General features: G+C 40.5%; 1 protein-coding gene across 3 annotated transcripts in view; it reads left to right on the top strand.

The window, feature by feature from the left end:
• Positions 1–13,205, top strand: part of MNAT1 (MNAT1 component of CDK activating kinase) — a 119,230-nt gene that overhangs the window by 83,940 nt on the left and 22,085 nt on the right. For all 3 annotated transcript variants that reach the window (XR_005601898.1, XM_039551792.1, XM_039551791.1), the window contains exon 7: positions 214–335. Coding sequence is in view for 2 of the 3 variants with exons in the window: in XM_039551792.1 (XP_039407726.1) it covers positions 214–335 (122 nt within the window). In the remaining variant the exon portion in view is untranslated. The remainder of the gene's footprint in view (positions 1–213; positions 336–13,205) is intronic.

A 13,205-nucleotide genomic window follows, 5' to 3' on the forward strand; every position in this document is an offset into this window, starting at 1 on the left:
TTATAGCTCATGAAACATCACTTCCAATTTGTAGGTCCCAGTAAAAAAATGTAAATCATGGAGCGATACAGCGAACAGTATGTTCTTAATGGGATGGTGTTTGTCTGGACCAAGTTAATGCTTGTTCTTATATTGCATATAAAAAAAAAGTAAAAATAAAACCTTGACCCAGTATGTAGAAATTTAACTTTGTTTTTTTTTGCTTTTCAACAGGGTCAGCATATTTCATTAGCTCCCATTCAAAAGTTAGAGGAAACTTTGTATGAATATCAGCCTCTGCAAGTGGAGACATATGGACCACAAGTTCCAGAGCCTGAAATGCTGGGAAGGCTGGGGTAAGTAAATCAGCACATTTTAATTCCCATTTCATGGCATTATAGCTGGGATTGTTACCATCTTCAGCTTGCCAGGGATCTTTTTTTTTTCTTCCTTTTTTTTTTTTTTTTAAGGATCTTTACAAAATATTAGACTTCCTGCCCAACCAACATTTTGTTTAGGTGGATAAGCTGAAATTTTTGGTCCTCTTGCCTTTATAGATCTATTTAGAGCTGGACTGGATTGCATTAGTGTTTTTAAGGTTGTCCTTGGCAGTCGTAGTGAAGTAGCTGTTCATTTTCAGTTGCACGGTATTAAAAAATAAATAAATAAAAATCTGGGGCTTAATTTACCCAGCTGTAAGCCAGTAAAAATATTAAAGTTGGGCTGTTTGCCATGGAAAAGGGTAGATTTACTTGTCGACTGCTGTCTACAGTCAAACTGTGTTTGTGAGAAATGAAGCACAGAGCTTAACTTTGTCAAAAAATATAATGCAGGGCTGGTCCAGCAGCTTGGCAGCATCGTGGTGTGCAGCCATGTTTGGAAGGGAGCTTGGGAACCTTCTGTGCATGGGTAAAGGAGGTTAGGAAGTCCAAAAGAGATGTGTTTCCTCTCTAGAGACGTGTTCATGGCTTAAATGGCACCTGAAAATGTGTAGCTACTGGGGTAGTGTCACCCAGCTCATCATGGCCCGACTCTCAAGGTCATCAGCACTTCCAGTGCCTGGAAGACTGCATGGCAGAATGAATGTGCAGGCTGGCAAGGCAAGAAAGAGTTTAAAAAATAACAGTTTATGTTTGGCTGTGCAATCTGGGAAAACTGAAGCCACAAAGTACTGAACAAAGTTGAGGCAATTTAGTGTGCAGTTTCAGAGACCACTGAAATCCAAACAGGAATCCCATCTAGTTCACTGGCATGGGAGAAGTTGTGTCTCATCCAGGAAATGACAGAGGTAGATAGACTAAGTAAGGTAAATAAGCAACTTAATGGTGCTTCAGAAAACTGAAGGCTGTCTGGAATTGAGGCTGTCTCCATTTTTACTGTTTCTGTGTCCTCCTGATGCCTGTATTTTTTATTATCTGGTATTAAGCTTCTGCAACCAAGTATTAATTAGCAGCTTAAACTTGGACAGAGCCTGGTTCAGCCTTTGCCACCTGTTTGGATGGAGCACAGCTGTCAGGGACCTCCAGTGTGAGGGGAGCTTGGAGGCCCCCTCAGCCTCATCACAAACGAGAAAAAGATGACTTGTGCAGGGATGATTCCCTTTGCCTGTGCCCCATGAATGCTGGTGTCCAAATCTGTCAGGAATGCTGTCGTCTATGTCCATTGCATTTAATGGCACCGGTTCTGAGGCAGTCCAACGCTTCATGGAACAAAATCCTTTAAATTCTGCAGTTGCATTGCAGCGTCCATGTGGGTGTTCAGAGGAGGGTTTGCAAACAATGCCACAGTCTTTTCTTGGAGACACTTTTAAATGTGTCATTTTCCTCCTGTGAACAGGAGCAACCAGGCTTGTTGGGCTTGGCTGTGGAGGTGATGAAGGAGTTGAGGGGTGCGGGGTGGCTGCGGCCGCAAGGGGAGGCTCATGGGTGGGTGGGTTGGTAGTGCCCACCAGAAGAGTTCTGAGTCCTGAGGCTGTTTGCCATTCCAAAACAAATACATCATTGCTGTGGGTTCCCAGCCAGTACAGCTCTAACCCTATTCCATGGGGTGTCTGAAATACCTTAAGCCGTGCAGGGCTGTTGGTTTATATATTTGTGTTTCTGTGTTTATATGAACTCATGCGCATTTCCTGTTGATGATGAATGCTTAACTAATGTGCCTCTGTCCCTGCTTTGGGGCTTTTCAGGCAGCTGCATACAGCTGCCTGGGTGAGGCAGAAGAGCTGGGCACAATGTAAACCTCTCCAGCTAAAGATTTTTAGTTTCCTATTCATTTGTGCTTATAAAAGGCCAGGCTGGATGGGGTTTTGAGCCACCTGGCCTAGTGGGTGGCATCCCTACCCATAGCAGGGGGGTTGGAACTGGATGGTCCTTAAAGTCCCTTCCAACCCAAACCATTGTACGATTCTAAATGTATTTAATTATTTCATTTTTTCAAATTTTGGGTTTTCCCTCTTTTCATTTTCCTGTTAATAACTTTGCAGTCTGGATATTTATTGCTGCTAAATAGTTCCCTCAAATGTACAGGCTGTTACCTGAGTTTCTGGAGCCAGAATTATTGCAAAGACACTGTCAACCTGGTGATTTTGAATTCATTTCAGGTAGCATAATTTATTGACTTTTTAAAAAAAATACAGTTTTATATCTTCAAAACACTCAGTACATGGTTTTTTAAATATTCCTTAACCTCTTATCTTCTGCAAGACTTGCTTTAGGTTTCAGAACTTTTTTCTTTTTCTTGGTGAATTGATGTAATGAAGGACACAGGTGGCAAGAAGGTTTTAGCAAAGAGCAAGAAAAAGGGTAAATCCTTAAGGGATTGTGTAGAACATTTGTAAGGAATCTTTTATAATTAAAAAAAAAAGCTTTTTAAGATGACTTGTATTATTTGCTTATAAGGCTTTTCAAAACACTTCATGAGCAGACCATAAACTTGATTTTGCATTTTTTCCACTGCTCTTCTGTGTGGAGTTTGTATATTTTGGAAAAAAAGGATATTTATGTTGAAATTGTTCTTACAAATTTGTTTTCAATTTCCCCCGGGGCTGTAAATTTTCTTTTTTTTTTTCTTAAGTACTGCAGAAAAGCATTAACAATCCTTATGCACTTTTTTGTCAGGGTATTGGAAATCTGAGAATAATGAAGATTTAGGTTTTTTTTTTTCCCCCCAACACAAATGATTGGTGTAATGTGTAGGGGTTTGTGTCCTTCAGCCCCCCATAAAGGTCACTTTGGTTGTTCAAACTCGAGGACCAGCTCATGCTTGTCTCAGCTGTCAGATGGAAACGTGACTTGGAAAAGGGGAGAGGATGTGTGAGAGCATCTCCCAAACATGTGGTGCTGCCCTTGGAGGAAAGTGGGGTCTTGGATCACTGGAACGTGCCCATCCTGGGGGCAGCTTCTGCAGCTGCCTGTCCCTCCACGATGACGAACAGCCCTGGGTCTGTGTGACTTTGTCACTGCTCTGAATTACTGAAGTGTTCAGGGACATGCATTCAGAAATGTCTCTGCACAGAGCTGAGGGCAACTTATTGATATGTTTGGAGAGAGAGATTTCTGTCTTATCAAGGGCTCTACTGGCACTTCTGCTGTCACCACAAACTATTAGTTTGGTATAGTTTAACTGAAGTGGGAAGTGTCACCTTTTGGTTCAAAGTGGTGCAAATCTGTTGAATTGCATTTTGGGGAGCAGAGGTGTTTGGCTGCAAGAGAATGCAAGGAGCACCCGGGTGCTTGGGCACTTGCTGCCATTACTTTTCTTAGATGGGCAAAAAAGGCCTGTCTCTCTCTATTTTATTTTTTTTTCTTCCTGATGTTTTTGCTGAGCATGCTGAATTTGTGTGGTTGGAGGTCTGCATTTTTCTTACTGGAAAACAAAAGAAATGAAAAATATAACAAACTGACGTGCCAAGTAGCTAAAGAATAACCCTGGATGGGGATGGAAAGTGGTGTGTTGCTTTAAAAATATATGTTTGATACATAGTTTTGATTCTAAAGAAAAAGAAAACAGCAACAAAAAACCCCTGAGGACCCAAATGATGTTTTTTTGGAGGTCCTGAAAAATGTAGACTTTCTTGGCAGTAATTGTAAGTCTGTCTGTCTAACAGGAGCAGCCACACAGCAGCCACCAAGTTTTACAGCTGTGAAGAGCCATACACAAGCCACTTAAAAACTGACTATAAATTGAAAATCTGCTTATGTGATTACATTTTGGGTAAAGATATGTGAACTTCATGACTCAAAGTTTAGAAACAGTCTCCTGTAATCCAAAGTGGATCATACTCAGCAGTGCCAGTCATATCCTCACCATTCTCATAAAATTGAAGTAATTTACAAGTCAGGTTAAAAATTTCTATTTGCAACAGACCTGGACCAACAAGCCTGGACTGCTTAAAATAAAATAGTGTTTTCCTACTTAGCTTTGGAGAGATCCAAGCCTAATATATATATGTGTATATAAAAAATCAGGTTTCCTCCTTTTTTCTTTAGTGAAAAATGTGACTTCCCATTGATCTAGCAACTTGTTTTCAGGTATAACCACTTTGTTAGGATCACCCCAGTCAGTGTTTTGTTTAAGTAAGATGCAGAAAATGAATTTCAATGGTGAACACTAATCTAATGAGGATAGGTAATATAATTTGATAAATTAGAAGTTAAATCTAAACAGAATGCGATTTTAAGAGTTGAGGGGGTAAGTACTGAAGCAGAGTGGGAGTGCTGTGAAAATCTGTACATACAATGAACATGTTTTAGCCCACTGTGCTTTTTCTTGTGAACAACTGGATTGATTCATTCCTTTTTTCCTAGTGTAGGACAGCTCAGGCATTTTAAATTTCACATTAAGATGAGGTTGGGTTTCATATCTGTTAGAGCTTTGTTAGTGTTTAATTTTTAACCTTCACTTCAAGTGGAAAATTTCTGCATATTTCTTTGTTGTACAGTGTTGTAGTGTAATTTGAAACACATGTAGAGTTCTGGCACTCAATCTAGAAATGATTCGTGTAACTTCTTTGCTGTCAGTCATTGTGATTTTTTTTTTTTTTTTTTTTAAGTGAGGCATAAGTCAGGATAGTCTCCAAACTATTCTTACAGCATAGCTGAGCTGGTCCTTGGCTGGATTAGCTTCTGCTAGAACCCTGTCAGTGTCTGTGTAGGGTTCAAGACAGTGAAATAACTGAGAATTGATTTTGAATGGGTGACAGGACTGCTGGGCTTTAAAAGTCATAGCAGGTGATTTTTCACATCTGCTCTGTCACTGGGGTATGCAGAGATTTCTTGAATCTTGGAAAAGGAGAAAAGCCACAAACGAAGGGCTGATTTGATCTGCTTTGGCCCATTGGTTTTGAACACTGAATTCATTCTGCTCCTTTTAATGGAATCTAGTCTCTCAATAAGCTCAGTAGTCAGAGTCAAAAGATTGAGTAAGATCAAGGAAAGCTTGTCTTTCTTTGGAGGGCACATAGAGGGCTACACTCCTTGCAGGAATTCTCTTGGCTACCAAGGCATATGGTCTGAATTTCCCAGTCTCCTGTTGCAAGGCCTGATCCTCAGCAGATAGATTTCTGTCTGCTGCAAAACATTTTGCATTGGGTGCCTAATGAATGAGAATTGGCAGGTAAGGAGTGATTATTGCTTTAAAGACTCAGCTACATTTCCATACAGCCTTTTATTTTTTGTTCATTTTATCATGAATAATTGGATAAAAACCTGTGAATGGCAAAAAAAGTACAACAAGTACTGTGTGGGTACCCTTTTTTGGAATAGTGAATATGGCCAAATGTGCTGTCTCTTTCAAGACAGGAGAGAACAAGGCAACAGAACTGCCTGTAAACCATCTTAATCTGGTTTGATATAGAAACTGTCTGGTATTGCTTTAGCGTTCCACAGAAATCCTACAGGCTTCATTTTAGGATTTTAGAAGGATGCAAATTTAATATAGGGGAGGTAGATTAGCACCAGTTTTTCCAGCTGAATGGAAATCAAGGAGTGCAGCCTTCAGTAAGTCTGAAATCTTACTGTTTAAGAAATCAGCTTTCTGGCAGAAAAGTCTATGAATATTTCAAACGACACCCCGTAGAATATGGTGTTTTGCATGGAGCTCTTCTGTCAAGGTCATTAGCAATTGAATATATTAAAAGTGGACTGCTTATGAAATGGAGAGATTTGCTTCCTGCCCGCCCACCTGTGGGTATAGTGTGGGTTCTGTAACTGTAAAAGGTCTCGGGAGGGTTATAAAAGCAGAGAATATGGAAAATATATAAAGAAACAAAGAAGGAAGCCTGCATATACCACGCAGTTTCTTATATGTAAAGCTGGCTGTAGCTGTGTGTGTACCACTAAATGAACCTCAAAAGCTGGCCATGACAGCAGAATGTCCATGGTGGTTGTTTTTGTTGGCGTTTGGCTTCCAAATTAACTCATCAATCTAACACGAGTCTCTGTGCTCAGAATACCGGTCTGGTAATGGTTTTTTACTTTTTCATGCAATCATGGAAAAAATATGTTTCTGCTCGAAGCAGTTGTCAAACAAGCTTCTTTCATCGACAATCAGACACAGGGCAGCTGAGTAAGGCTGTTTAGTCTAGAATAAATACTCGGGAGATTACAAGGTCGCTGTAGGAAATGTAATTATACCATTTATTCCAGAATACTCTTTCTGTAGTGTGGGCTTGTTGAATACTAAATCATACATTTATTAAAATACTTACAGTATGAAGAAGAAAAAGAATTTCAGAGCCTTAATGGAACGGAGATTTGTCTGCAAACTGTGCTGTGGGATCAAGCAGTAAATATTTAAAATTACTTTGGAAAATCAGGATGGTAATATTGGCTTTATTATTGAGAATTTGTAGGAGGCAAACCCTGAGTTGTCACTGCAGGTGTGGAGGCAGTGCTGCTAAGTGGGCAGCTGAAAGGTGTAAGGCAAAGCTGTCTGCTGATGTATTATAATGTGTCAGGAGGCATCCAGCAATTGTGTGGGCCAAATGCCCTATTTTCTGTGCTCTCTGTGTCTCAGCAAATCAAAGCCTTGTTACTACCAGCCACCTAAAAAGACCTGATTGTCTGTGACAGTTTTTATCTGTTATTGAAAGCCCTTCTTTGCTTCCATCCTTCCCCCCATCCCCTGCATTGATACTGCTATTGATGTCTTGTTCTCTTGTGACTTTTTATGTCCACAGACTTTCCTCCTTAGCTGCTGTATTTTGGTAGAAGTTAACTTTAGGACTTCTGTTGCATCTCTGAAATTCTGTGGTAAATTTGAGATCAGTGGTTTTTGTGCTGAGTTGTTTTCTTTTTTCTCTACATTTTTCCTTCCTTGTTTCTCCTGCACTCCATCAGGTTGCTCTTTTTGAGTACTTCTCTGGCTCCTCAGCCAGATGGATAATTGCACTGGGAATTATGTGGTTGCCACAAGAAAAACAATACATTTTGTACATGCAGAAGAGATCTGTCCTGATTATCTCTCATTTCAACAACAGCAGGGCCTCAGTGTCCTCCAGCTTTTGTAGTTCTTCCTGGGACAGAGCCCCCAAATGCTTTCTTTAAGCCCAGTGTTAGAGTACAGAGGCAGGAACACCTTAGTCATGGGGGGCAAAGTCTGTGTGGTAGAGAGTGGGGGAGCTCATGGAAGCCCATTGCTGAGCTCTTCTTCATCCTCCTCTTCATCAACATCTGGGCATCACCCCTGCTCTGTGCTTGGCTGTCAGGAGAGATGGCACGACAAGGACTTGCTCTGGAGCAATCTAAGAAAACCCTGGCATGTTCTCCTGAAGGGTCTATTTGGATGCACTAATCTTAAACTATTTGGTCTCAGATGTAGTTGAAGTAGAAGGATGATGAGCACCCTCTTTGAATTTGTCTTCTGAAGCATTTGCAAAAATTTGTTGCAATAAAAATTTCAAAAGGAAGTGTGGAAAGGAGGAGAGAGAGGCTTTTGGAGCCCTTCAACACTGTTGTTTTAAGAAGGGGGGGGGTATGTAAAATGAAAATATTTAGCCAGAGACAGCCAGCAAAATTGACTCCTAAATAGGAAAATAAAGCCAGAAATGGTGCATCATCTTGACTCTGACGCTGATAAATACACTTGTAAAGCAGCCTTCTGAATGAAAACTTTGTTCAGGTATCAAATGGCTGAAAAGGCAAGTTCTGAGTTTCCTTAAATGGCAGAGGGAAGCACAGGGGGGGTGTCTTTCTTGAAGCTTTCTGCAGCTTTTGAAGCAGTAGTTTGTGATTCTTTAACCCCCTTCAGATGGCTTTGTTGAAGGAGTCTATAATGTTTAAAGCTTCTCCAAAGAGTGCTTAGTGGTAGGAGTGAGGGATCTCTTCCTGCAGGAGCGTGTCACTTGCCAAAGTCAGTAATTCCACTGATAAATTTCATCCTGTGTATGTAACTGCTCTCACTCCTGATAGTGATGGATGACAAGATTTTTAAGGGTTGGGCTGGTAGCCTGTTTTCATATTTTGATATTGACCTTGTGGTCCCTTAGATTAGATCACACTGGAGGGAAAAGTGGAACCGGAGAACTTTTCTTAAGAGTTAATGGTATCCCATCACATGTGTGTTCCCTTGCTTATTTTTCCCAGTTTCCTTAAAAAGAATCAAACCAGCAAACAAAAAAACCCCATCCAAGTCTTCCACACCCATAAAAGAATTGGAGTTTCTGGCTCCTTCCGTTCTAGCAGTGTGTGCATCTGTCCCAGATGGCCATCACACCTGGTGGAGCAGCAGAGATTTTAGGGGTAACTGAGGCCAGAGCTGCTGCATGGAAAGAAGTCCTTGGATATGAAGGGGGGACCCTAAAAGTACCTTGACTGAAGCTCTTTGGATCTTTGAAATTGGAAGATGTCCAAGGACAGGTTAAAGGTTATTATCTCAGGTGCCTTTTGTAGTTAGAGACTCGTCTATGTTGGGTCAAGGGGGTAAAAAACACAATATGTGTTTCCTGTCATGCATTATAGCTTTTTTTTTTTTTTTTTTTTTGTGTTAGTGGTGCTGCTTACAGGGATTTGAGGAAAGTACCCACAGTTAAAATGGTTGGCTGGAGATTATGTACACACACTTAGGAACCAATTTCATGGCTTCAGTTTTAAAGCCTTGGTAGTAGTCAGTTGAAAACTGTTCTAGGTAAACAAGACATGTAGTGCCAGGCTTCCAGAAAGAATTGAGTTGTTCATTTCTCCCTCTTCCAAATTGAAGCATTTGAGTTAAGCTGTGTTTCTAATAACAAAGCAGAGGTTTGAACATAATGGGACTTCACAGTTGAGCTATTGCTCAGGCTTGAAGGTAACGCCACCATATTTTTGTTTCTTTAACTGGTATTAAATGTAAAAACATAAATCCTTTTCAGTGGGAGAGGAGAAGGGGAGATGGTTTTCATTTGGCATAATTTCCTGTGAGACGTGGTTCTAAACAAGGCCCATATTTACACAAGACAATACAGTTTTACATGTACTGGTATATCCAGCACGTTTTAAAATTGTTTAGCCAGCCCCGGGTATTAAATACCTTCACAATAAATGTGTTTAATAAAAGTAGATGAAGTTTGAAATAATTTTTTAATAATTTTACAGTAGAAACACCAGTTAAATCAACCCCACTGCAGTAATAAATGTCACAAAACCAATTAATTATAGTTGCTTGCCACTGCAAAATCAATTGTGTAACTGTTCTTCTAAAACTGACTTTTACATTACTAAATCCTAAACACTACACTTCTGTAACTTGTCAGAATCAGGTTTTGGTTAATAGATATTTTCAGTGATGTAATGGGAACTTCTGGTATGGAGTCAGAATATAATGGACTGTGATTAATGTTTTAATAAGCACTTTTCTTCTACTTATGATGCAGCAGTGAAATGGTTTCCTGCTTAGATTGATAGAAAAGCAGGTGTGTGTACATACTTTTTTCTTTCAGTAAGAATAAGTTTTTCAATGCTTCTGCTTGAAAACATTTAATGTTTTTCCTTGAGTCAAACGCTGCTGATTTGGGAGTTTCAGTTTGTTTGTTTTAAATCCAACTATTGCTGATATTTGTCAGTTGAAAGTGGAGGGTGTCATGGAAACCCTTTCAGTACTTAAAGTAATTGCTTTGCAAAAAAGGAAGCTCATTAGTTTAAAAAATAGTTTTGATACATTGACATTTTCTTCAGTGAAAGGATTTGTTTAAAATAGTGTTGGAGTAATGCAAAAATGTGCCAGAACAAATACAGTGTTGAAAATATTAGCAGGTTGGATTTATTATGGAGGTTGGTGTAATACACTTGCTACATGCTTGGTTACCGTTGTCCTGGAAGTGGTTGTGTTTCGTCTGTATTTTAAATTTTTTTTTTTTAAATTAATAAATAAATGAAAAGGTATTTTAATCACTGCTTTTAATGACCCATCAATCCAGACTTGTTGCAGGTATAGCTTTTTTGCTTAGGGATTCAGTCAGATCTTCTCCTGATGGTATTTCTTCTAAGATGATGGTAAAGGTGAGCAAATTCTTCATGCTGTTTAACACCCTACTGATACCCGGTGGTGGTTGTGCTCTTGGTCTCCACTATTCCTCTGCAGAGGAATATATATACATGGAAAATATATATATGTATGTATAAGCACAGAGCATGAGGACTGCCCTCTGTGGAAAACAAAGCAGTCTCTTTTCTTTCCTTCTCGTCTGTCCTTGTAGACTCGATAGGAACAATGGACATACCTGTGATGAGGAGAGAAAAGAGGGGGAAGCCTGTAGAAAGAGGAGGTCCCATGTCTTGCTGGCATCATTCCACTAGCCTGGATTCCAGGCACCTCTGCTCTCTCACTTCTGAAAGCTGGGTGAGCCTTTCTGGGAAGATGGAAAAGGTGCTGTGGTCCTGGCTCCAGTGCAGGCGCTTTTCTCTCATCTCCGGAAACTGTCGACATTATTTGAGATTCAAGATAATAGTTTCTCCATCTCTTTGTTCTTTCCCCTAAACCTGGGGATCTTACTGACTCCTCTGTTCTCAGGAGCATCGACCCATGCTTTAATTTTTCCAGCAACTTTGGAAAAATGCGGATATCAACACACTTGTGTTTTTAATATTTATTGAGAATTTACCAAGCAGCCTCTATACCTTGGTTTTGTGCCAACTCTCTCTACTGGGGTAGTGTCTGCCTTGCACTGAGAAGGTTACTTATGGTTTCCTTTATTTGCTACTGCTGCATTTCTTTAGTTCTCCCTTAAAAAGATGCAGGAGGTAAGTGCTGGCTGCTATCTTTATTCCCTGACTCTCTTCCAGAATTCATGAGGAAATGCTCCTGAATAAAGCCAAAAAAATTCTACACTTCTTCTCCCCTTCCTGTCATTAGAAGGTTCTCTCTCTCTTCCCCCTCTTTTCACATCTAGGCCCTGATGGATTGGGCAGACTTCTTGCTCTGTGGTCATTGATTCTACTAATTGTCAAAAACTATTCCAGAAATGAGAGAGAAGAGATTTTGCACTCTGGGGCCGTCTCAAAGCTTGGAAGCATAAAGGCTCTGCTGTTCCAGACTGTCTTCAGCACACAGTTAATTTTGGAATGAAAAGTCCCACAGATACAGAGTCTGCAAACAACCTGAAATATGGAAACTGTATCTTACCTTTTTTATTTTTTCCCTTGTTCCATGATGTAGGTGCACCCTGCTCTTTTTCTCCCCAGGAGCAAGGCAAGTGTTGTTGTGAAGGTGTGAGTGCAAGTTGGAGTTTGCTTTCAGGAGTCTGCTGTGGCTCAGCAGTCCCTTGCCTTGAGCAGTCCAGGCCATAGGATCCTTCTTGATCTTTAGGCTTTTGTCTAAGGACAGTCACTGAAGTTGGTATTTTTGTATTTTGCATTTATTACCTCTCTCTCTTTCTTTTGCTCACCCAGAAATGATCTATAGATTTTTTTTAGGTCTGCTGTATTTATGCAATTTATTGAGGCCTTAAATGTGCTAGGAAAAGCTTGGACTAGCAGAAGAGCATACAAAACTGGTGGTGTCCAATTCTACAAACACCTGAACAATTGACGGTATCATAACAGACCCTGGAGATGACAGCAAGGATAGCTCAGTGCAGCTCCCTGCTCACCATTTTCCATGAGTTCTCACAGTTAACACCTCCAGACTCCTTCCCTGCCTTCTCCAAAGAGCTGTAGGAAGTTCATATGTTCCCTGATTTGTTTTTGGCTCAGGTGTCAAAACACTATTCTGAAAAATTCCCATCAAACTTGTTTGGGTGCTGAGGGTAATAGGTTTAAAAATAAATAAAAGCTCAACATAGGTCCACTTCTGCTCCCAGCCCTGGCAGAGGAATTTGTAGTGGCTTCAGTGGGAACAGGATTAGACCTTACAGAAGTGTCTTTAATGTTCCTGCCCTTGGGCAGTCTGGGTGGATGCTGCTTTCTTTTGCAACACGGTGGATGAACTGTGTGTGCTCACAGGCTCTTTCCATATAATTGAAGAGTGTGCTCACATGGCTCAGGGATGTTTGCAAATGGAGCAAAGGAATGCAGTTACCTGTAGGACAGAGGGTGGGCAGTGGAGCCCTGTGCTGGTGCTGCAGGCTCTTCATCCCCGAGTTTGTAGGTATTTGGCTTTTCTGGGAGATGTTGGCTGCTGGTTGATTTTCCTGTATTTCGAAACAAATGCTGAAAACTTGCCTGGAGCTCTCTGCTCCGATCAGCTGCCCATATGTACTACAGCAGCAGGTTTTACAGGCTGTCTGCCCTGGGAATTGAAGACCAGAAAAAGCAAAGAAAATCAATGTATTTTCGTTTAATGCTATTTTTATCCCCTTAGAAAAAGACTTTATGAATGGGGCTTGCCAACAGATGAGATTTCAGTGCTTGTGTATGGGTCCATTTCATGCCATCCTCATGCAGGTGTGCATTATTTCTTTTTTTTTTTTCCTTTCTCCCATAGGTGCTTCTGTTAATTATCTGAAAAATGGAAATATCTGAAAATTTGAAGTATCAGCATTAGGTTCTGGGAAGTACTTGCTACTTCCAGTAGAGAGAGCCATGTAAACTGGAGTGGCTGGGTGGAGGTGACAGTACAGGCTCCTGGTCTGTGAAGAGCAGTGCATCCTCTATTTTGGGCTGCTTTGAAAGATGTTATTTGCAACAAATCCCAGAGTTTTTGTTGACTCATGACTTATATTTTGGTTTTATTCAGCGTTTTTTTGTCCTTTGAGGGCTTCAGCAGCTGAAACAGCATCATCTTACCACACGGCAGTTTCAGCTGAGCCTGGTGTT

The sequence above is a fragment of the Corvus cornix genome, chromosome 5 (genome assembly GCF_000738735.6).
Source record: "Corvus cornix cornix isolate S_Up_H32 chromosome 5, ASM73873v5, whole genome shotgun sequence".
NCBI classification, from domain to species: Eukaryota; Metazoa; Chordata; class Aves; order Passeriformes; family Corvidae; genus Corvus; species Corvus cornix.